Source organism: Petaurus breviceps, unplaced genomic scaffold (genome assembly GCF_028583685.1).
Source record: "Petaurus breviceps papuanus isolate PSGF00001 unplaced genomic scaffold, PetGlider_PUasm1.0 76, whole genome shotgun sequence".
NCBI classification, from domain to species: Eukaryota; Metazoa; Chordata; class Mammalia; order Diprotodontia; family Petauridae; genus Petaurus; species Petaurus breviceps.
Window position 1 is genome coordinate 43,980,853 of NW_027186473.1, and position 24,525 is coordinate 44,005,377.

Below are 24,525 nucleotides of genomic sequence, written 5' to 3' on the forward strand. Positions count from 1 at the left end.
CCTCCACTGCCTGTCACCTTTACTTCTGAGATAGTTCAGGATTCATGACCAAGATCTATGATGGGTACCAGCACAATGGGGTCATGCCCAGTCATTTCAGCAGAAGCTCTAATAATGCGATCCACAAGACCTGGAGGGCCTCAAGATGATGGAGAAAGACCTGGATGGGGACCAGAAACTGACACCTCAGAAAAAGAGAGACAGAATTGCCACACTGGTGGCAGCTGCCAACAAGAAACATTAGGACGGGGGTGGCCAGGTAGTACAGTTAGTAAGAGCACCGGCCCCAGAGTTGGGATGACCTGGGATCGAATCCAGGCTCAGACACTTAACACCCACCCAGAAACACCTGGCTGTGTAACCTTGAGTAAGTTACTTAACCCCAATTGCTTAGGGGTGGCCAGGTGGCACAGTGAGTAAGAGCACCGGCCCCAGAGTCAGGATGACCTGGGATCAAATCTGGGCTTAGATACTTAGCACCACACCCAGAAATAACTGGCCGTGTAACCTTGAGCAAGTTACTTAACCCCAATTGCTTAAAAAAACAACAACCAAAAACATTAGGACAAACTATACTGGATTAATTTATAAATTGCCTTGTTGGTTAAAAAAAATTAATTGCCTTAGCACTGTGCTAGGCTCTGGAGGAGATTTAAATTTCAGATAAACCCAGTCTCTACCACCATTAATAATGGAAATTATAACTTTAGGGTCATAGGAGCATTGATTTTGAGCTGGAAGAAACCTTAGAAGTCATTTGGACTCCTCCCCCATTTTACAAATGAGGCAATTGAGGCTCAGAGAGAATAAGCAATCTGACCATGGATATGAAGCTAGTAAGCATCAAAGCCAGGATTTGAATTTGTCTTCTTGTCTCCAAGTCCATTATACCATCCATTATGTGTGTCATGGCATACCCATATCTGATCACAAAGCAGGAAAACAACAGTTACTTCTATCAGACAACCTGACTTACCGGCAGGGCAAGATCCGCACAACATCATTTGGTTTGTAGCCTTCGATACAAACTGCACAATTATCAAAGTCGGGCTCAGTTTCCTACAACAAAGAGAGAATAGATCAACCTGTTTCCTTTGCTTTGTTAACCTTCTTCTGTGGATCCCTGAAGTATATATTAAGTCAAATTACTGTGGGCAATCGACTCTGTGCTATAACGGATCTTTGAGGAGGAACAAACCTGGGTTGGTTTTCTGAATCAGCAATTTATCATATATTTGCTCATATATTTACCCCAAGAGCCTGTAAGTTCTGCTCATTGCCAATGTTTTTATAATGAAACCACTGTGCCTGCTATACAATCATCCTTGTTAGACGTTGGTCTTTTGGATGCCTACATGGCTGTTCCCTTTCCTCATGCTCTTCTCCTTCCCACCTTTTAAGGCAGAGCCAGGAAGTGACTTTAACATAGATCTACCCTGAAAATGACAACTGGGGAAGTTACCTTGTCACCCTTCTTGATGGTCCTGACCTGAAGCTTGCTGATGGCTTTCTTTGCAGCATCTCCTAGACGACGCTGAAAAAGGTAAAAGCTGCTTGTTAGTCATTAGGACACAGACCTTTAGGCTGGTTATTCACAGTGTTCTTAAATAAACCAGGGCCAGCTTCCCATGAAATCACAGAGGGAATGAAAAAGGCAAAAAGCAGGGAGAGAGAAGGAAATGGTTTCTATGAAGAATAGCTACATGAAGGGAAAGATTGAAAGTAGCATCTATTATAGAACTCTCTACAGAGATTTGAGTCCTGTTTGGCTACGTGGGTTAAAACAGAATATGAAACAGGAAGGCAATAGGCCCCTGTGACTCCAAATCGAGCAGACACCTAAATGAGCAAAATGATGTGGGAAGCTTAGTGATTACTGGGCTAATCTGGGCTGTAAGGTGAGCTAATTTGGATAATAAGGCCACCCTAATCATCTACTTTTCTTTTTTTTGTTGTTTGTGGTTTTTTTTTTTGGACGGGGAAAGGCAATGCAATTGGGGTTAAGTGACTTGCCCAAGGTCACACAGCTACTAAATGTGTCAACTGTCTGAGGCTGGATTTGAACTCAGGTCCTCCTGATTCTAGGGCTGGTGCTCTATTCACAGTACCACCTGGCTGCTCCTTTTCTTTAATAGCAGGGGTTTTTGCCTGACTGCCCACACAGTTGTCTTAATTCTTCATTTTAATTGTCTTAGGCAAACACCATCTCAGAGTGAGTCTGGTGTCTATTATCCCACTTCCTGGGTATTCCAAATTGCTTTCCATTCTATTTTAGGTGGGGAAAGTGATTATCATAGAGTCACAGAAGGTTACAGCTGGAAGAGGCCTAAATACTTTTCTAGTAAAGGTCTCCATTTTAAAGATGGAGAACGAGGCCCAGGTTGAGTAAGTGATTCAGGGTCAAACAGTGCCAGGGCAATGACCCAGAATTCAGGCTCTGGAATCTCACTAGCCCAGTGGCTGCTCTCAGATGCAACCTACTGCTGCCCCTTCTTGGCATGGGCCCGGGTGGCTTTCATGCCACCACCTCATTCTTGTTCTTCTCCTCCCACTCTGTCCAGTCCTTTGTTTCCATCCCATTTACCAACCCTTCATTCTCTTCCAATTCTCCCTACCCCTTGAAGGACCTGTTCAAGGGATCCAGACTTTGCTTTGATCTCTCTCTACAGTCTTTTCTCCAAGTGTCCTCCTTCACTCCACCTCTCTACAAATGACTCCCAAATCTATTTCTGTTACTCCTGATTTCCTCACTGAATTCTAGGTCTTATATGTCCAACTCAGAGAGGACTAAACTTGGAATCAGGAAGACCCAGTTGGAATCTTATCTTTATGGCTTAGTATTAGTAGCTTTGTCACTGTGGGCAAGTGACAAACTCTGAGCCGAGGATTTCTCATCTCTAACATGAGAATATATCATAATAGTTACAGTACTACCCAATAGGATAGCTGTGAGACTCATAAAATAGTGTAGGACTTTGTAAATTTTCAAGCTCCATTGTTGTCAGTTGTTATTATTATTTTTATATATCCAAAAACATAAATGAGAAATTGGTCATTGTCAAGAGGGCCATCCCTGCCACCACCAATCCCAACTGCTAACCTGCAGCCATTAAGGGGGGGGGGGGGGGGAAGGAAGCCCTAGAGACCTGGAAATGATAGAATTCTCTAGACCTGGGATGGGGAACCTGCAGCCTCTAGGCCACATGTGGCCTAGGGGCTGCAGGTTGGCCACCCCTGGTCTAGACCATAGACTTGCAGCCATCTTCTAGGGGAGCAACCCCTTTGGAATATGGGGTTGCTCCCAACCCTGCCCCCACCAATAACAACTGCTAGAAGCCAGACTAGAAGAAGTATCTTGAGGTGGAATCAGGGGTGGCATAGCCAGGTGTGTCAAATCACTATCACCACCTTGACCACCAATTCCCCTCACACTGAGTGGCAACATCCTAGGAGTTTTCAACTGATCAATCAACAAATATTAATTAAGCGACTGCTATCTGCCATGTACTGTGTAGATACTGGGGATATAAGTACAAAGAAAAAAACATCCCCTCATTGCAAGGAATTTACATTCTTATGGGGAGGAAAATGAGTATATATAAAACTATATACAACATCAATAACAAATGAATAAATACTAATATATACAAAGTAATTAAAACAAGGCTTTTGGGGATGGAGGGCATTAGAGGTTCAGGGAATTGGGCAAGGGTACATATTTTTTTTAAGCAATTGGGGTTAAGTAACTTGCTCAAGGTTACACGGCCAGTTATTTCTGGGTGTGGTGCTAAGTATTTGAGCCTGGATTCGATCCCAGGTCATCCCAACTCTGGGGCCGGTGCTCTTACTCGCTGTGCTACCTGGCCACTCCTAGGGTACATCTTAAAAGAAGAGAGGAATTCTATGATGGAGGTAAGGAAAAAATGCATTATAGGAATGTGGGATACAAGAATCCTGGGGATAGCAGTAGCATGCTTTTCCCTCCCTCTCCACCTGACCCCACCCCACTATTCCTATTTCCATCTCAGGTTCCACAGTCAATATTCATGGAAGCAAGACACTGCCTTCTGGCAACTGCCCCAACTACTGAAGACCCAGGGGAGAAACTGATCACCATCAAAATCCTTGTTACTGTCGAACAGCTAAACATTACAAACAGATGTGGCTTTTATCAATGGAAAGAACACTAAAGAAGATGTATTGCCATCTGCCTTGCTGCTCTACCCTAAGGACCACTGGATGCCTCCATCCAACCTGTTGTTGAAACCTTCTATATGTGCTCTCCTCTCCCTCCCCCCATTGCAATGTGAGGGTGTCTTACCTTTTCTATTCTCAGTACTTAGCACACTGCCAAATAAAGTTTTTAAAAATCACTATTATCATTACTATCTTTACCTAAATTCAAGAGTGTTCTGTGGTTTTCTGAAAAGAAAATGTATTCAGGAAACACTTATGACTTTATTCTGCATTATTAAGTTTTACTCCATCATGCTCTTAATTCTACACAATCAGTGAAACAATAAATCAAGCCCTGATGTATAGTGTTTGCTGATTTCTAAGGTGTAAATGATTGCACCAAAATTTTAATAATAGGCCCTTGTCTAGATGTAATGCTGGAACTTTCAAACGCAACCTGCCCTGAACTCACACTTATGATTTCCAACCCTTCTTCCCTTACCTCATAATCAGCCCTTCCTCTTGGCTTCATTATTTCTGTTAAACAGGCCACCATTCCCCACATCACCAATGCTTGAAATGTGGAGGTCATCTTTGATTCGTTACTCTTCCTTGCCCTTGTATCCAAACAGTAGCCAAGTACTCCTGATTCTACCTCCACAATGTCTCCCATTCATCTTTACCGTTCTGTTTCCATTGCCTCTACTCTCAGCCCCCCATTACCTTTTACTTGGATTATCATAATTGCCTGTCAAGTCTTCCTACCTCTAATCTCTTTCCTCCTTTAATCCATCAAGAATTGAAGTCATTAGATCATGTAATTTCCCTGCTAACACAAGCAAACCAAAAACAACCCTTAAACGGATCCATGTTTTCTATCAGAATAAAGTTGCCACTCCTCAGTCTCTCATTCAAGTACTCTACAATATGGACTCAACTATTCTGTTTGGCTTTATCTCCCAATGATCCCCTGGATATATTCTGGACTTCACTCAAATCCAACTACTTACTGTTCTCTGAAAAAGTCCTTCATTTCTCTGCCTCTGTGACTATGTGCCTGGAATGCCAATTCTGGACATCTCTGACAGTTGAAACTCTCCCCATATTTCAAGGAGCAGCTCAATTATTCCCCTAAGAAGTCAGACATGGATGCTGCCCCCTGAATGTGACCTCTCCTACCTTCAACCCTCCTAACCCTCTCTTGATACCATTAGTACTTTCCTGACTTGCACTTATTCCAATGAGAGGCAACATGGTGTAGCAGATAAAGGGCTGGTCTTGGAATCATGAAAAACAGGGTTCAAGTCCTGCTATGCCACTCTGGATGTGTCTCCATGTCAGAGACATTGGGTAAGTCTCTAGGATGGTAAGTCATGAACAAGTTGTCCATCTGCATTGGTGGAGAATGTTTCCATGGTGCAATCACAGATCTAGACAACACAAAACAAAAATCAGATTCATGTATTTGTCTTACCGTCCTCAGACCCGAGCTATGTGCTATAAAATTCTTCTGGCTCAGTAATATGATTTATTCATTTTCATTTCCATAGTAGTACCTAACACATAATAGGGATAGGGGCTAGGACTAGACACATCATTTCAGTGATAGAGGGAATTCCCTGTTGATGGAGTTCTGTGTCAGTGCTAAAGGCAGTTCTCTGAGGTTGCTGGTTGCAGAGTAAGTGCTGACCAGCTCTGGTAGAGTTTCTTTTGACTCTTGTCCAGGAATAGTATGGGAATCAGAAGTAGGATGAGAACTGGTCTCTTCCTAGCTCTTAGTGGCAGCTAGGTAGCATAACAGATAGAAGAGAGCTAGATAGAGGGAATCAGGAAGACTCTAGTGGCAATACTGCCTCAGACACTTACTAGTTGTGTGACCTTGGATAAGTCACTCTACATCTCTCAGTCTCAAATCCCCATCTAGAAAATAGAGATAATAACAGCCCCTACCTAAAGGGGTTACTGTGATGATCAAATGATGCAATTTATGTAAAGCATTTTGCAAAACTTACAAACAACCTTATGTTGTTATTGTTACCCAAAGCCAGATCTAGTCAAACCTAGCATACCATGTTGCTTCTCACATGGGTAAACAAATTACAGACAACTAATAAATATTTGTTGAATTGAAATATTAGCATCCCAATTAAAACTACGTGCAATCTTCCTGAGAGGAGGGTCCATCTGCGACTTTTTTTCCCCAAACATTTTAGCTCTTAGGAGATACTGAGAAAAGCAGTTTTGATGAAGGTAGGTTCAATGGGATTCACTGACCAACTAAGGGTTTAACGTGGCAAATAGAGAAGATAGGCAGCTAATAGAAGAGTAATATAGAAGTATGCTATAATGCTGAAGAGTAGGGTCAGGGGGACTAAAACTTGAGAACCATCTGAGGGTGGCCATGATTATTAAGGATGACCACTGTTGTTGTGAGGAACAAATGAGTTACTGGGCATATAATGATTTTGTTATTTAGTCATTTTAGTCATGTCTGACTCTCCATGACCCCATTTGGGGTTTTCTTGGCAAAGACACTAGAGTGGTTTGCCATTTCCTTCTCCATCTCATTTTGCAGATGAGGAAACTGAGGCAAACAGGGTGAAGTGAACTGGTCCAGGGTCATACATCTAGGAAGTGTCTGAGGCCATATTTGAACTCATGAAGGTGAGTCCCAACCAGGTTTTCTATCCACTGCACCATCTAGCTATCCCTTGTATAATGCTTTGCCAACTTTAAAGCACTATTTTGGTGACAGTTACTATTGTTGTTATTATATTGATGAAAATAAGAGGATTAAAAAATGGAGATGTTCCACTTGGAAGATGAGGAAAAGATGGAAGAATCATTTTTTTAATCACATTTCTATTTTCTCCAACAAGGAGAATGATTTTTGGATCAGAAAAATAATGTAACAAAAAAATAACTGATAGGGAACTGGAACCTAGAAATAAGTAGGGAGATAAAGATAGACTAGCTGCCCTTGATGAGTTCAGGTCAACAGCTCAATATATTTTACAAATAAAATGAACTGGCCATCTTTTGTGGGAGAGTCATTTGTTTGGTTCAGTCTAGTTTCATGTCACTTTTGACCGTAGCACAGTCTCATAGACTGAACAAAAATAGTTCAGGTCAAATAAAATTAAGTTATGTGTCCCCAGAATGTTTTCAAAGGCAGACTAATGATGTCTGTGCTTTAAGGCAGGAAAGGGGATTTTAAAAGTTTACTGACATTAATATTTCAAGAGAGCTGTGATTTTATCAGCGTGGGCACTACCACTACCCTAAAAAATACTTATTGATTTTTCTTTTTATTGATGAATGACAGAAATTGAAGTCTCTCAGACTTCAGACACTTCCTAGCTGCATGACCCTGGACCATCACTTCACCCTGTTTGCCTCAGTGTCCTCATCTGCAAAATGAGATGGAGAAGGAAATGACAAACCATTCTAGTGTCTTTTCCAAGAAAACCCCAAATGGGGTCATGGAGAGTCAGCTAAATGGCACAGTGGGTGGAATATTGGGCTGATTCATGCCCTCTGGAACATGAAGTTTGGCAAGCTTTTGGGAAGATCTGAGACTGAATTTGGATTCAGAGGCTTATTAGTGGTATGGCTCTGGGCACTTAGCCTCAGTAGCCTCATCTGTAAAATGGGGACAGAAATAATGAGGTAACATATAAAAAGCTCTGTGCAGCCTGCAAAATAATGATTGTGTGTGTGTGTGTATGTGTGTGTAGTTTTATGAATTGCTGGGGTTAAAAAAAATCATTACCTAGTGACCAATCCTTTGGTATTAAGCCTCCCTGGACTGAACTAAACTGGTTCTTATGTGACCCTGGGATCTTATTTGAAACCTTTCCAGCTGTGTAGGTCCTGCCAGAGTTGGAGCTCTACTGGAATAGACTTTAGTTTCAGGTCACTGACAGGCATCAGAGAAGAACTGAAGTGGAGAAATACTCAGGAGATGCATGGACTGCTCCGAAGCTGTGCGTTGGCCAGGGTCACACAGTTATTAAGTGTCGGCAGCAGTATCTGAACCCAGAAGGAGCCATTCTAGTGCACTGGAATTGAAGGATCTGAGTTCAGATCCCACATTTGATGTGTATAGTCTATGTGGCAAATCAATTAACCTGTTTTAGTCTCTATTTCTCCATCTTTAAAATGAGGGGATTAGACTAGATGGTCTCTCTGATTCCTGCCAGCTTTGGCTTTATTTGTCTCTAATCTTCCTGACCTAAAGAAAGGCCATGTACTCAAGTACTGAAGCCTAGTACTCTATCCCTTATACTATACTGCACCTACAATTTAGACATGTCTGAAGAAAAACACTCTGGATCTTGGGGGGGGGAAATTCCATTCCATTTTTCTATTTTTCTCCTCGACAGCTTTTCTAAGACTCAAGGGGTCATGCATTTCACCAATAAGTAAGAATGGCATTGCATTCAGGAAACAGCCCGAAAGCAGGCTGGAATGAAGGCATTAGGCATCATGATGAGCAGCAGGGTTAATGCTGAGGGATTTAAGAAGACAAATCCCATTAAGGACACTGGGATGCCTTCAGCAGGCACAGGTTAATGCCCTCCTATGTGGTGAGCTTACTCAGTGCCAACAGAGAGATTCAGTCACCACAAAGGCAGAGCAGCTCTGAGTATTAGTTTCTTCTGCTAGCAGAAGGCACTATCAATCCTCAGGGAATGGAAAAGCCATTATATATGCCCTCTGGAAAAGGTCTGAAGAGCTTTCAGGCTTGGAAGAAGAAACACTTCAGAAACAAAAAAATCTCTTAAGGGGCAGAAAAATAGAAATCATAAGGTCATGCTACTTAGAGCTGGAAGGGACCTTAGCCATCTTCTCACTGACAGCTATAATGGAGAGGGAGGGGGGCAGGAAGTCCTAAATTCAAGTCCCACATCTGGGTTCATGATGCCAAATAAGTCACTTAACTTCTCTATCCCCCAGGAAATTTTTTAAGACTATAAGTTGCAGAGAGGAACTCATCGACATTAGCAGAGGTAGCTTCCAATGCCAATGAAATTCCAGGGCTGGTTTGAAAAAAGAAAAGAAAAATTCAATCATTTTGTACACATGAAAACTGAAGACCAGAGAAGGGAGCAGACTGGGCCAAGATTTCAAAGGTGGGAGGTAACATAACCAGGATTTTTCTCACACCAAATCCAGGATTTTCCACTATACTATTCTGTATCCTCCTATAATGGGGGAAAAAAAATCTGACAAAATCATGAAGATTTTTCTCTATTCTATAAAAATTTTTGTTACAGGAGAAGGGCAGCACACAGAGAGATGTCAAAGGACTCCTAGGTATAAAAGATGCTTTTTACTTGTCTATCCCCCAAAGAACTGCATAAATAAATTTCCCGTAATCAGAGCTTTATTTTGGATTCAGTTATCTTTATCTAATCCAGGGACGCCCACATGTGTGTGTGCATGCACACATACATACTCTTTTGACCAAATGAAAGCTGAAATGTTGGCTGTAGCTCAAGTCTCAGGAAGGGAAATAAATAATGTCTGCAGCTAGGGGCAGTGCAGATGTTTTAGCATCTGTCTGATGAATATAGAAAAATTGCCCCTCTGCTATTTGACAATACAAGTCAATAATGTTTCCCACGCCTCTGTAGGAGAATTGGGTCATTACAATTCCTTTCAGAGTGAGAAAATAAAAATACATGCCTTGAGACAAGTATTAACATTCCATGCTTATTTTTTTCTCCAAATTTCAACAGGGTGTATGCTTCTGTTTCTTTATAAATGACCTAAAAAAAAGTATACACAGAAACACTGACAGCTGGAAGAAAGATCACTGCCATATTTTCAATCACAGCCAGAGCAGTACTGCTGGGGCTTCACATCCCCAGGAAAAAGTGATTCAAGGGAGACACAGAATGAGAAGAAATTCAAATGCCTTTTACTGAAATGGTTTAGGTTGGTGATTTTGCAAACCATTTACCTCATCTCAAAGTTTAAATTGGTGCGTGTGTGTGTGTGTGTGTGTGTGTAAAACATTTGCTGCACCCCTTCCAGATTCTCAGCATAAATTGTGGCTTGTGCCCAGCTGGGGGAGAGGAATCCATGAAATGAAGCCAGATGTCTAAGCAAATATGCCAGATTGGACAGACACTTTGCTGTGTACCTCTCAGAAGTACTGCTCAGATATACACAGAAAGTGATGTCAAAGGGAGATTTTTGGAGTCATTATGAGGACCCTGAAAGAAATAGGGAGGGGACGTGCTCTTAGTAGATTCCCGCCCAGTTCAGGGAGAGAGTCTTTGTTTTCTCGATCCTCTGAAGGTTAGCCTGTCTGGGAAAGAACCTAGCCCTATCGCTCAACTGAAGCCAAGGAAACACAAGAAGAAGAAACTTTGTGAGTTAATTTGGTCGCTAATCTACCCCCAATGATAAGAAATGGGCTTCTGGAAAAGAAATTACAGCAGCTTTGAGCACAACCAAAAATGTCAGTAAATGCCACTAAGCAAGCTAGGCCAAAGCACACCCAAATTCCACCCAAGATGGTGAAGTGATACAACTGCCTGGCATCTAAAAAACTGAAGGAAAATCCAGTGCAAGATTTCCCTTGCTTGTATCTCTATTACTACTTGCTACTACTATTATTACTACCATCTTTTCTGGATATTCTTTCCTCTCTAGGATTTCATGCACTGTCTTCTGGCTCTCCTCCTGTGTGTCAGACCACTCCTCCTCAGTCCCCTTTGCATCATCCAAATCATGCAGTCTAACTGTGGGTATACTCTAAGGTTCTGTCTTTGGTCTTCCTCCCTTCCTCTCTCCTTCCCTCCTCCCTCCTCTTTCTCCTTATCTACTCCCACAGCTTCAGTTTCAATCCATTTATCTATGCATGCAATTTCCTGTATGTTGTTGTTGAGCTGTTTTACTCATGTCCAACTTTTTATGATTCCATTTGGGGTTCTCTTGAAAAAGATACTGGAAGGGTTTGCCATTTCCTTCTCTAGCTCATTTTAGAGATAAGGAAACTGAGGTCAACAGGGTTCAGTGAGTTACTCAAATAGCAAGTAAATGTCTCAGGCCATATTTGAACTCACGAAGATGATTATTCCTGGTTACCAGCCTAGTGCTCTATCCACTGTACCACCTAACTGCTGACTCCCTGCATAGGGAACCCTGATAGCTCTCGGTAGTTGGAAGAGCTGTCACCAGCTGCCTAATTAACATTTCTAACTGGATGGCCCATAGGCATCTCAAACTCAATATATCCAAAACAGAATTGACTGTCTTTCCTCCCAAACCCATCCCTCTCCCATGATTTCTTGTTTCTGTCAAAGGCACCATTTTCTTTCCAGTCACCCAGGTTCTCAACGAGTAATTTCAGCTCTGCTCTCCCTCTCACAGTATATACCTAATCAGTTGCTAAGTCTGGGTAATTCTAATTCCTAACATCCCTTGCATCTGCTTCCTTCACTCTACTCACACAGACATTTCCTTAGTTCAGGTCCTCAACACCTCTTGCCTGGACCATTGCAAAAACCTCCTAACTGCTGCCCCTGTCTCAAGCCTCTCTCCTCTTCAATCCATCCTCCACACAGCTGCCAATATTATTTCCCTAACACACCAGCCTTACCCCATTACTCCCCTACTTATTAAACTCCAGTGACCTCTTATTATCTCTAGGACTAAATAGAAATTCCTCTCTTTGGTATTTAAAACCCTTCACAGCCAGGCCCCATCCCACCTTTCCAACCTCATTCCATAGTTTTCACTTACATATCATCCTGTCTCCATGCCTTTGCAGAAACTGGGCCCCATACCTGGAATGTGTTCTGCCCTTCCATCCCTAGCTTCTTTCAAAGCTCACTTCATGCATGAAGCCTGTTCTGTTTACCTCAGTACCTCCCTGCAGACTAACATGGATTTATTTTGTAAACATTTGGCATATACTTAGGTTTATACGTGCTGTCTTTCTCCATTAGAATGCACACCTGTTGAAAGTAGGGACTGTTTCATTCTTTGTACTTGTGTCCTCAGTGCCTAGCAAGGTGCCCTGGGCCACAGAGCAGGTGCTTCATAAATACTTGGTGAATGACTGGTTAGGACATAAGCTCCTTGAGGGTAGTCACCATTACATTTTTATCTTTGTATCCTGGGCACCTAGCATAGTGCCCTGTGAATCAAATTCATTTTCTCTTCTACTTTCCTTGTAGTTCAGTGGTTTTATTTAGTCACATTCAACTCTTCATGACTGCATTTGGAGTTTTCTTGGCAGAGATACTGGAGTGATTTGGTATTCCCTTCTCCAGTTCATCTGACAGATGAGGAAACTAAGGCAAAGAGGGTTAAGTGACTTGTCCAGGGTCACACAGATCCTAAATGTCTGAGGTTGGATTTGAACTCAAATCTTCCTGACTCCAGGCCCAGCTCTCTAACCGCTATGGCTCAACAACCTTCTACTTTCTTTGCAGGAGATAATACTCAGAGTCATCTTTTCATCTCCTATATCCTAACAGTAACATTCTGTTATCCCTTCAATTACCATTACAATAGCTAGCAAACAAGATAAGGACAAAATGTCCTTCTTTGCTAGGACATACTTTCTTTGTAATACAAAAAGGAGCTGCATAGATGCAGGTCCTGCCTTTGGGCAATTTATCCTCAAAGCTGCACATCACCCCTATCAATGTTCCCCTTGAATACTCAGACCCACAAAGGAGGCAGCAGAGGACACGAAAAGGGCAATGGATTTAGAGTCAGAGGACTTGGGATCATTTACTCTTGTCACTTATGATTTGTGCACCCTTGGGCAAGTCCCTTGAACTTTCTGGGCCTCCGTTTCTTCATCTTTAAAGTGATGGCTTTGGACTACTTACTTGTAGCTCTGTATCTCTGATTCTAGAGGAAGCAACAATTGCACTATTCGGGGTCTTTTCCTTTGACAGAAAAGGATCAGACTGGCATAGTGGACCTAATCAATTGGGTTGTTGTCGCCACTGTTGTAGATTGCTGCCCTATCAGGAAACTCTACATTTGCTTATCAGATTTTCATATGACTTAATTAGGAAGACTGGCTGATACACTGGATGACATTAAACCAGATTCCTGAGAGAACATTGATACAGAATGGAATAAAACGACATTTAACAGGGATAAATGTAAAACATTACACTTGGGTTCAAAAAGTCAACTTCACAGATCCAAGGTGGTGGAAGCATGGCATAGCAGCAGGCATCCTGAAAAGATCTGAGGGTTTTAGTAGACTGCCAACTCAATGAGTCAATAGTGGGACGGGGCAACTAAGAAGAGTGATGAGAGAACAATTATGAGGAGTGGTAGTGCCAGTGGGCCCTGCCATGGTCAGACCACAACTGTGATTACTTTGGGTATCACGTTTTAGGAAGGACATTGATGAATTTAAGAGCATGCAGAGGGGGTCAACTAGGATGGAGAACAGATTTGGGGTCATTCCTTATGTGGACAGGTGGAAGCTATCAGGAATGATTAGCCTGGGGAGGAGAAGACCTAGGTGACAAATGGAAGATTATCCCTCAAGGGCAACAGGTGGAAGTGGCAAACAGCAGACTTAGTCCTGAAGTAGGAAAAAAGGCTTCCTAACAACGTGAAACCTATCTAAAATAGGCTTCCTCCCTAGGAAAGGCCCGAAGATCGCTTCATCTCTCCAAGCTTGGAATATCTTCTGGAAATGAATCATCTCTGGCTTTCTAGGATCTCTGGTTTCTTTCAAGCCTCAGGTCAAATGCCACCCACTATGGAGGCCTTTCTGGGTACTCCCTGGTACTAGGAAGAAGCCTTCTCCTCTACAGCTGCTTTGTACTTTTTGCTTGTGTATATATTCTGTATACACATATATAAGTTTCTCTTCTCCATTAAAATGTAAATGCCCTAATGGCAACCACTTTTCTTTGACCTCTGAGGACTTAGAGCAGCACCTGGCACATAATAGGTGTTTATCAAATGTTTGTTGATTGATTATCTTATAGTAGGGATTCTTTTTCAGCATTGGGTTGGGCTAAATGATTTGTAATATCCCTTCTAATCTTGAAATTCTGTGATGGTCAAAATAAATACAATGTGTTTGGGAGACTTAATTGGTGACTGCTTCTGACCACTTCCCAGTGTGAAGTGGACAACTGATTGGTAATTTCATGGATGCAGCCAGACAAATTAGAACTTTAAGGTCCCAAAGTTGATTAAGGTGTACATGTGCACACAAAGAGCCTGGATTATTTAGCTGCACAAATAAAATTAACCAGAGTTATTAAATACCCACTTTAGTTAATATTGCTATTGTTGCACTGTTCTCTGTTTCCCACACCTCATTGCATTCCCAAGAATCTATCTATCTTTGGGAGAGATGTCAAGGGAGCTCTCTGCTCCTTCCCAGGAAGGGATCATGGCAATATCTCTTGCTATTGGCTTCATTTTGCACACTGAAATTTCACACTGCCTGCCTGTTCCTCATTGCTATAGTGTGGCGCTGCAGATAATGTGCTGTATTTGGAATCAGCAAGACTTCTAGGTTCAAATCTAAGTGCCGACAGCTGTAAGCTGTGTGACCTTGGGCAAGTTACTTAATTGCTCTGAGTTCAGTTTCCTTATCTGTAAAATGGGGGGAAGGGGAGGGATGTTCAAGATAGCCTCAGAGGTACATTTCAGTGTGAAATCTATGTTCCTCTACTCCATTCTGTTTTCTACTTATCCTATCTTCCTGCTACCTTTTCATAATTCTCTTCTTCTGTTCCTCCTTCTTTCCATTTCCGCTAATAAACAAATACCAAAGAGAGGGACACATACAAATAACATCAAAAGGATTTCCCAGAAAAGAGCTAAATATGCTTCGGATGCCCAAAGGAAACTTGGTGGATATTACTGGATAGGGTCCACCTCCAAAGCGACTGACTTGGCTGCTTTTTGTTGGCCCTCAGTGGAAGCATTGTTTATGAAACGAAAAATACTGTCGTATTGGATCTGCCCACGTTGGAACCAGTAACCACAGCCTCTGTTGGAGGCCACTGCTGTCCTGGTGCAGACGCCGAGTGCTGCAAACCCACCTCTGCGCTGGCATGTCCCAGGAGGCTGTGAGTCAGTGCCTTGCACAGTTGCCAGGAAACGGGCTAACCTGCCGCAGCTTCGACAGCCGACTTTCTTTTGTGCTTATCAGCTTGTCAGCCATGAGGGTATTTTAGAACAGGATAGGAATGAATGACATGTCAGATCCTCATCCTACCCTCAGCTCTATTTGAGAAGCGGATGCTAGCATGGGAGGGTAGGACTTGGTAATGAGAGGGGACAGCTGTAGAGCTGAGTTTGAGATTTAGGTCATTCTGGGTGTGATTTGGAGATGGAGGTTGGAAAGGTCAAGAGGAAAGGGGATAGGTATTCAACCCAGGAAGGGCTTCCCCCTCTTTTTCTTTAAGGACCAATATTTAGAAAGCAGGGCAGCCAGGGATGCCTTTTTAATCTATCCCATCGGTTCTCCCTTCTACATTTCTCTACTACATCCCACCCTGGCTAAGGTTTTCTTCTCTTCTTGTCTAGAACATAAGAGTTCATGGTATTCCAGGATCAGAGCTTTTGCGCTGGAAGGGACCTTAGAGGCCATTTGTTCAATCTCCCTCATTTTACAGAGATGAAGAGAGGTAGAGTGAATTATCCAAGGTCACAAAGCCAGTAAGAGACAGTAAAAGCAGAACAGGCACTGGAATCCTTGTCTTATTCCAAATCTACTCCCCCCTCTTCCCCCCCCCCCCCCAGTCTATGCTTTCTTTCTTTCGAGACTGTGGTATAGTATAGGATGGAAAGCGGGCTAGCCTCTTCCAAGGTAGTCAGGAAAACATGGGTTCAAGGCCTGCCTCTGACACACACCATGAACAAATCATTAAGCCTCTCAGTGTGCTCTCCAAGAAGAAAAAACAGATTCACCCCTCCTATAAAAGGAGTTTCTAGTGAGTGTGGGCATTCCTTCCACTGCAGGGATCAAAGGTCTCAATCACTAAGAGTTCCAGGATTTGAGCAATTCAGAAATGCCACACTGGGCAGATGGGCAGAATTCTCTCCCATCTTTCCAGGATCACTCATCTACCAACTATGGTCAGTTCTTGGATAGAGGAAGTAAGATTTATGATGGCACCGAGGTTAAATTTCTCTGCCAAAGGAACAAGGAACTTCTAAAATTGACATTTCAAAAATTTCCCAGGCGATTTAGGCTCGTTTTTTACATCATAAAAGAGAGATGACCTCTGCCCTAAATTAATATCTGGAAGCAATTCCTGCTGTTTTTCTCTGCAACCTCTCCTTGCCTCTTGTTTCCCTGAGGAACTGTAATGCCAGAGCCTGGCACATAGGAGGCACTTAATAATTGCTTCTTGACTTTTAGAAGGAGGAGAACACTGGCTTTGGAGGCAGAGGGTCTAGGTTCAAACACCAGCTCTGCAACATACTCCCTGGGTTACCCTTGGGGGTGGGGGTCCCTTGAGGGACTCGGTTTTCTAACCTGTAACTTGAGGTTAGATCAGAGGACCACAAAGGCTTCTTCCAGCCCTAACATTCTATGAGCTTAGATTCCTATAAGTCAGCCAATCATTTTTTTTTAAAAGGAAAGTAATATTGGCTGGGGGCCTCCATTTTCTTATTGATAAAATTAGGAGGTGGGACTGTGTGATCTTAAAGGTTTTTTCGAGCACTCAATTTATGATTCTATGATCCCTAATTAATTTGAAGAAGCAAGACAGGTACAAAGAATCATTATATCCTCCCCCCAATAATACATATCAATGACAAGGGACTTTAAGGGATTAGAAGAGAGAGGAAAAAAGGTTGATTATGTGAGAGTCACTTAAAGAAGAGTCAAAAAGAGGACTCTCTAAATATAACAGAGTAGAAGTAGAAAGAATAAGATAATAAAGAAAGGATTAAGGTTTCAATGTTTTTCAGAGTGACTTTGGGAAACCACCACTAAAAGTACACCTCTGATTATATAGGGTTTTGTGTGTACACTGGTAATGAACTATTAATTTATTTTGCATATTCTATTTTCTCAGGGCCATTCTTCTCATTAGAGGGCAGAACTCAAATCATTATGCTTTTTTAAAAAAAAGTCAAGTAATATTTGGTGCCTGTGTGGACATGCAATGAATAATAACTACCAATGAATTCACATGAGTCATTTTTATCAATTCAACCATTTGTTAGATCGAATTATTTTAAAAGACCCTACTGTGCCATTGTCAGGGATATTTGAAATATTGTGGAGAATAGCCAAGCACCAGACTAGAGAAAGGCAAATATCACACCAATTTTCAAAAAAATGGAAGAGAAAAGGATTTACAAATTATAGACTATTGAGTTTGATTTTGTCTCCTGCAGAAAATTTTCTATGTATTATTAAAAAGAAGGTTAATGAATATCATGCCAATCTGAACTCATTTCCCATTTAAAAGGGTTACTAACCAGGTAATTATGGGGAGGGTTACAGATATAATATACATAATTTTTAGCAAAAGCATTTAAGAAATTATCTCATTATTCTCATGAAAAAGATGGAGAAATACAGGCTGGGTGATAATACATTTATATGCATTCAGGACCAGCAGAGTAGTTGTTTACAAAATATTATATTCCAATCCCTCCAATCTTTTAATACAGAAGTTGCAAGGTCCTGTATGATCCTGACTATAGTTCCACAATATCTGAATTGTTTCTTTCTGGCTGCTTGCAAGCATTTTCTCCTTGACCTGATAACTCTGGAATCTGGCTACAATATTCTTTGGCATTTTCAATTTGGGATCTCTTTCAGGAGGTGATTGGTAGATTCTTGTGATGACTGTTTTACCCTTTAGTTCTAGGACCTTAGGGCAGTTTTCCTTGATGATTTTTTGGAAGACAGCGTCCAGGCTCTTTTTTTTTCATCATGGATTTCCAGTAGAGCAATAATTCTTAGATTATCTCTCCTGGATCTATTTTCCAGGTTAGCTATTTTTCCAATGAGATATTTTACATTTTCTTCTATTTTTTTCATTCTTTAGATTTTGTTTGACTGATTCATGATGTCTCATAGAGTCATTAGCTTCTACTTGTCCAATTCTAATTTTTAATGAAATGTTTTCTTCAGTTAACTTTTGTACCTCCTTTTCCATTTGAACAATTTTTCCTTTTAAGGATTTATTTTCTCCAGTTAGGCTTTGTACCTCCTTATCCATCTGGCCAATTTTAATTTTCAAGGAGTTGTTCTCTTCCGTGAAATTTTTTTCCATTTTGTCAATTGTATTTTTAAAATAATTGGTTATTTTTTCTTCTACCTCTCTAATTTGACTTTAAGATTCTATGGTCGTTGCTTTTTGCCCATTATAATTGTCAAGTTCCTGCCTTTTAAAGTGTTTCTCTACTCCAGGGGCACAGAGGACTCTGCCCCATGCTTCTTGTGCTGGGAGCTAGGGGCCTGGTTACTGATTTTATGTGCTATGGCCTCTGTTTCTGTCAGTTAGAAGCTATATAATGCAGCAGCTCACCAGAGTAGCTGTTAATCAGTCAATACCTGTTTGGCAGAAGTTTCCAAAGGGGAGTCCTTCCCCTACCCCAAATTTGTATTTGTCTCTGTGCTGGTTAACTTTTCTATCAGTGATTTTAAAAAAGTCATAAGATACCATGGTTCTACAATCTGACAATCACATCCATCTGGCTAGCCTAGCTAACACACTGAAAGACTGTCAATATTTAAAAAGATCTTGCCAGGTTAGAGCTGGGGTCAGCAAAGTCTGGCCCATCTGTTTTTATACAGCCTGTAAGCTAAGAATGGTTTCTAAAAGTGCTGACTCCTTAGGTTAGAGTACTGAGATAAATCTAGAAAGATGTAATTCAATATGTTTCAAAATCAACCTAACTAATATAAGACAGGAAAGGGACAGTTAGATAGCAGTTCACTGAAAAAGATCTGGGGGTGTGTTGGGAGAGAAGGCTCAATAGGAGGAGTCAATAGTGTGATATGGGAGTGAATAAGGTCTTTTTGCAGGAAGAGGTGTGGCTTCCAAGAATAAGGAGGTGGTAGTTCCACTGTCCTCTGCCCTAGTCTGACCTAACCTGGAGTACTGTGTTCAGCTTTGGGTACCACACTTTAGGAAGCACATCAGTAAGCTGGAGAGTATGGGGGGGGGGGGTGTCTTGAGCTCCTGCCATATGAGGATCAGTTGAAAAGAAAAAGGTTGAAGAACAAAAGACTGAAGGGGAGCATGCGAGATGTCTTTAAGTATTTGTAGGAGCCATCAAGTAAAAGGATTATAGTTGTGCTGTTTGGCCACAGAAGTCACAACCAGGAAAAATGGGTGGGATTTAGGTTTATTATAAGGGAAGAGACAAACTGCCAAACACAACATGTCAGCTGGACTCTTCCAAAGTGATTCCACTTAGGGCTGTCTAAGAAGGTTGTGGGCTCCCTTCCACTGGAAGTCTGCAAGTGAAAACCTTTTGGTCACTTTTTGGTTATAGAAGTGAATCTTGTTCAGTTCTGGGTTTGACCTAGTGGCCTCTGAGGCTTCTCCTGAGTCTGTGATTGTGGGAAATGTGACCAGTCATAAAAAAAAATCCCTGATAGACATCAAGTGTGATGGTTAAGGGCTTCTTTGGAAAGACTGATAAAAATACAATTCAAAATGCTCACTGATAACAATGACTTCTTGTTAAAGTAGTTCTTGGAGAGATTCCAAATGCAACATGAACCTTAAGAGAGTTGCTATTAAGAAGAATAACACAAAAAATTACTCTCTAAGTACATCAAATACAGATCTGCTCTGTGCTTTAGGAGATGATGTGTAAATAATTCACTTCAGTACTTGTGAGAGAAATGATTTTAAAATACACACACACACACACACACACACACACACACATGCTTTAGAAGACAACAACCAAAAAAAGAATCCATCTTAATAAAATGATTTCATGGCTTAAATGAAATTCATCTATAAAACTAATATATCAATCAGTCAACAAGCCTTTATGAAGGGCGTATTCTGTGCCCCCCTCAGCACTGTGCTGAGTCCTAGGGACCCAAAGAAAGGGAAAACATGGGCCCTGCTCTCAAGGACCTCACAGTCTAAAGGGGAGATATCATGCAAGCAATTGTGTACACAGAAGATATATACAGAATAAATAAGAGGTAATTTCAGAGGGAAGACAATGGAGGCTGGGAGGAAAGGAGGAATAGGAAAAGCCTCTTGTTGAAGGCAGGATTTTAACTGAAGCTTGAATTGAATCCAGGATGTGGAAGTAAAGGGGGAGCGGAGCATTCATAGAGAATAGCCATTGAAAAGGCAAAGAGTTGGGAGACTGTCCTGTGTGAGGAGCAAGAAGAAGGCCATTGTTGATGGATTGTAGAGTAGTTGGAAGGGAGTAAATTATAAAGAAGATTAGAAAGATGGGAAGTGCTTTGTGAAAAGGCTTTAAAAGCTAAAGAGGATTTTTCTATTTGATACTAAAAGAATTAGAAGTCATTGGAGTTTATTGCGTGTATATATCTGTGCATGCGTGTGTGTATGTATGATAGAGACTGGAGATCCTTTTCCCAGTTAAGTGGAAGATGGACTGGGAACTAGAGTGATGAGAGACCTGAAGCAGGGAGATCAATAATTAGGGAGCTGGTCCAGTAGGCTAGGCATAAGCTGATGAGGGCCTGCACAAGGGTGGTGTTTGTGTGAGTAGAGAGAAGGTAACATATGGGAAGACGTGGTGAAAGTGGAAGTGACAAGATTAGGAAACAGCTTAACACATGGGGTGGGCAGAAGAACAGCATTAAAGGGGATACTGAGACTAGGAGCCTGGGTCAGTGGGAAGACAGTGATAGCAATTAGGAAGTTGGAAAGAGGGAAGAATTATGTAATAAAGATTAATAATATAGTCCTGTTTTGTTAATGCTTATTAAATAATTAATTAAATCATTTTATTAAATTAGTTACATAATAAATTAGAAATATAATTTTTATATTTATTAGTTTTATTTTATATATAAAATAAATATAAAATTTATTAAAAATAATAAATAAATTATATTTTTTAAATTAAAAAATTAAATTAAATAATAAAGTCCTGTTTTGTTAATGTTTAGTGTTAGGTATACAACAAGTGATGTGAGCCTGGAAGTCAGGAGGGAGGTTATGTCCGGAGAGATAAATCTGACAATCCTGCATAGTGACTATAACTGAATGCATGGCAGCAGATGAGATCACCTAATGAGATAGTGCAGAGAGAGGAGATAAGAAAGCTCATGACAGACCACTGGGGGATACCCATTGTTAGTAAGCATGGCCTAGATGAAAATCCAGCAGAGGAGACTGAGAGTGAGGGGTCATAAAGGTAAGAGCAGAACCAGATACCATGCACTAAAATTCAGAGTTGATAATGTAGCTACATTAAAAAGCACCAACATGTGCATATTTAAAGTGGTTATTCTTTAGCTACTTCTTAACATATATTATTAGGTCAACCAGATTTTGGCATACATAAAAGACTTTCAACTATTTTAACTGTAACATTTCATGCTGGAAAAAATTGCACTTGGGGAAAAGACATACAGATTTATTTTCTCTCTATTTCACTGAGAAAGTTACTCTTTGTGCCGCATGATAAGACTCCCGATGTGGTGAACATGTGACAGATCCCACTTTACTGACAGATGCATCTGAGTTGTTTCCAAAGATACCTTAGAAAAGTAATGTGGCATGAAGAGAGTAATGTTCCCCTAAGGTGCTGGTAACTCCCCTCCGGTGGTTGTCTATACAGTGCAGTGGAGAAAGGAAACAAGTCTTTGGCTAATTCAAGCCTCTTCCCCTCCAAAAATCCTACCTGGATACTTTGGATCAAAATCAAATAGCCTGTTCAGATACAGACGTCAAGTTGTGTGCTTATGTCTACCCAGAGAGGTAAATTCTTTAGGAGCTGTCCACAAAATGTTGAGGCGTGTGAGCTAAACTTACTAAAACTAGCCAGGATTTTTTTTTTTGTTAAATGGAAGCAAAATTGCAATTTTCAAATGGAATTTATGCTTATTGACTCCCACTCTGTTCAAGAGCTGAATGGGAAATTGTCTATGTGGATCACAAGATTGTGTCAGCTTGTCTTCATTGAGCGGCTCTGGGGGGAAACATGCGTTAATCCATAAGAAAGTTAATAAAATGTGACCAAGGGAACATTTTAAGTTATTCTGAATTTAGTAGTGGCTTCTGCTCTCTTACTTTTTAATTCATTTGTTTTTTGGTAAGCCACAAAACAAATCTACACAGATTAATGTGTTTACCTATGCAGAGAAAAGTAGGTAACTGAATTAACCAATACCCTAATTCTGGCCCTAAATCCTACCTTTACCCCAAATCCGTGGATAATTGCTTTAACTCTGGGTGGATATGTGTCTAGATACAACCCCAGCCTGAACAGGAACAGACCATTTCTATATGAGCATGGCTTCACTGAGTGGATGAAGATGTATCTCAGCTTTCCCTTTGTCATGACTCATGCATATACCCATGATGCTTCCTTAAAACAATCCTAAGAAACATGGGAGGACTAGAGAGTCTGGTCTCATATCAATTTTCACAAGATTCAACTTGCTTTTACAAATCCCAGTATTCAGACAACAGTAGCCATCATGAGTTTGAAATCCCAGCTTTCAAATTCGTATCTCCTTTCCCTTTCCCTTTTGTTCGCAAGGAGGCAAGTCTGTAGCTTTCCCAGTGGATTTTGGCATTTACAGCACTGAGTTATTTCTTTTGCCCTTATCATGATACACTTCTCAAAGGAATAATTCTAAAGAAATCAACAAAGGGAAGCTTGACCCATGGAGTCTTTTCCCCCCCTAATAATGTAACATAGGACAGGTCTGTCCATATTAAACAAGGAAGAGAAAAAATCAAAACATGTATTACTCACCTGGTTCCTGTCCCTTGCATTTGCATATCTGAACCTCTGAATATAATAAAAGACCAGCCAAGCGAGTGATATGATCATCAACACAATGAAGGAGATGGACACAAACACAACTGACGTGCGGCTGACGTATTTCTGCAAGTTACGGGTCCCAATGGTAATGTACATCATCACAGTAATGTTTTTATCCAAAAGTGTCACTATCTCCTTTCCTTTTGACTCTGGAATCATTATTGCAACAATGTCTTGCACACCTGTTTTGAGAATGGTGGGGTAGAAGGGAAGGGGGTGGGGAGGAGAGAGGAAGAAAGCATCATTAGAGAACTAGAACCAAGCAATGCTCACCAAACCACCAGACATCTTTGGATAGGTCTATGAATACTGAGAAGGAGGAATAATAGGGGGAAAAAGAGTTCTCTTGCTGCTCAGCTACATTGCTATATAGTACACGAGCCAGGTTGAATAGTTCAATTTGATCCTGGATGATAAATATTGATCAAGCGCTTACTGAGTGCAAAGCACTATGTTAGGCTCTAAGGGGAATAAAAAGGTGAGAAGGAATAGCTTTTCATTTTGTCTTTGTATCTAAGAATTACAAATGTACAGCTTGAAGGGACCTTGTAAGTCATCTAAGCCAGCTCCTTCATTTTACAGATAGGAATGAGACTGAGAGATGAGTGGATAACTGAATTAACCATGAATCCTGTCCTAAATCCTATCCTTGCTCCAAATGTGTGGTTAATTGCAAGATCATAAAACTAGACAATGACAGAGCTGTGATTTGATATCAGCTCAAACTCAGTGTGCTACCTACTATACACCTTTGCCTTTCCCTGAGTATATAGGACCGTGCTTTGCACATTAATAGGTATTTTACAAATGTTCCTGGAATGGATGACAATTCCGGACTTTGGGGAATTTACAAAATAGTGGAGCTCAGAGAGGGATAGGATAACAGAAGTAAACAACTTAATAAAAGCAGACATTTACAGTGTTTTAAGATTTACAAAGCTCTTGAATGCATGAGTTCATTTGATCTCTACAAGTTATTATTACTTTGGTTGTACAAAACAGGAGGGCACAGTTACTAGGTGCAATGAATAGAGTGCTTGGAATCAGGAAAATTCATCTTCATGAGTTCTAATCCAGCCTCAGACACTTAGCTGTGTGACCCTGGGCAAATCACTTAACCCTGTTTCCCTCATCTATAAAATAAACTTAAGAAGGAAATGGCAAACCATTCCAGTATTTTTGCCAAGAAAACCCCAAATAAGGTCACAGAGAGTCAGACATAAGAGAAATGACTCAACAACAACAAAGAAGAGGAAACTGAGGTTCGGAGAGGGGAGATAATTTGCCTCTGGCCATAGAATTAAATAGTACTGAAGCCTGAAATTAAACCAATCCTCTATGAACTGAAGTCTTGAGTGCTTT

At 41.0% G+C, this 24,525-nt stretch overlaps 1 protein-coding gene and 1 long non-coding RNA gene across 5 annotated transcripts in view; one reads left to right on the top strand and one right to left on the bottom strand.

Annotated features, from left to right (window-relative positions):
- Nucleotides 1-4,370, top strand: part of LOC138175102 (uncharacterized) — a 41,106-nt gene extending 36,736 nt beyond the window's left edge. For both annotated transcript variants that reach the window (XR_011171876.1, XR_011171877.1), the window contains exons 3-4: nucleotides 1,402-1,543; nucleotides 4,029-4,370. This is a non-coding gene — a long non-coding RNA (uncharacterized lncRNA). The remainder of the gene's footprint in view (nucleotides 1-1,401; nucleotides 1,544-4,028) is intronic.
- The window catches only part of RNF150 (ring finger protein 150), a 386,314-nt gene that overhangs the window by 117,560 nt on the left and 244,229 nt on the right, over nucleotides 1-24,525 (bottom strand). For all 3 annotated transcript variants that reach the window (XM_069105421.1, XM_069105420.1, XM_069105419.1), the window contains 3 exons: nucleotides 23,095-23,345; nucleotides 1,463-1,534; nucleotides 977-1,059 (listed from right to left, as the gene is read on the bottom strand). In XM_069105421.1, coding sequence (XP_068961522.1) covers nucleotides 977-1,059; nucleotides 1,463-1,534; nucleotides 23,095-23,345 — 406 coding nt within the window. The remainder of the gene's footprint in view (nucleotides 1-976; nucleotides 1,060-1,462; nucleotides 1,535-23,094; nucleotides 23,346-24,525) is intronic.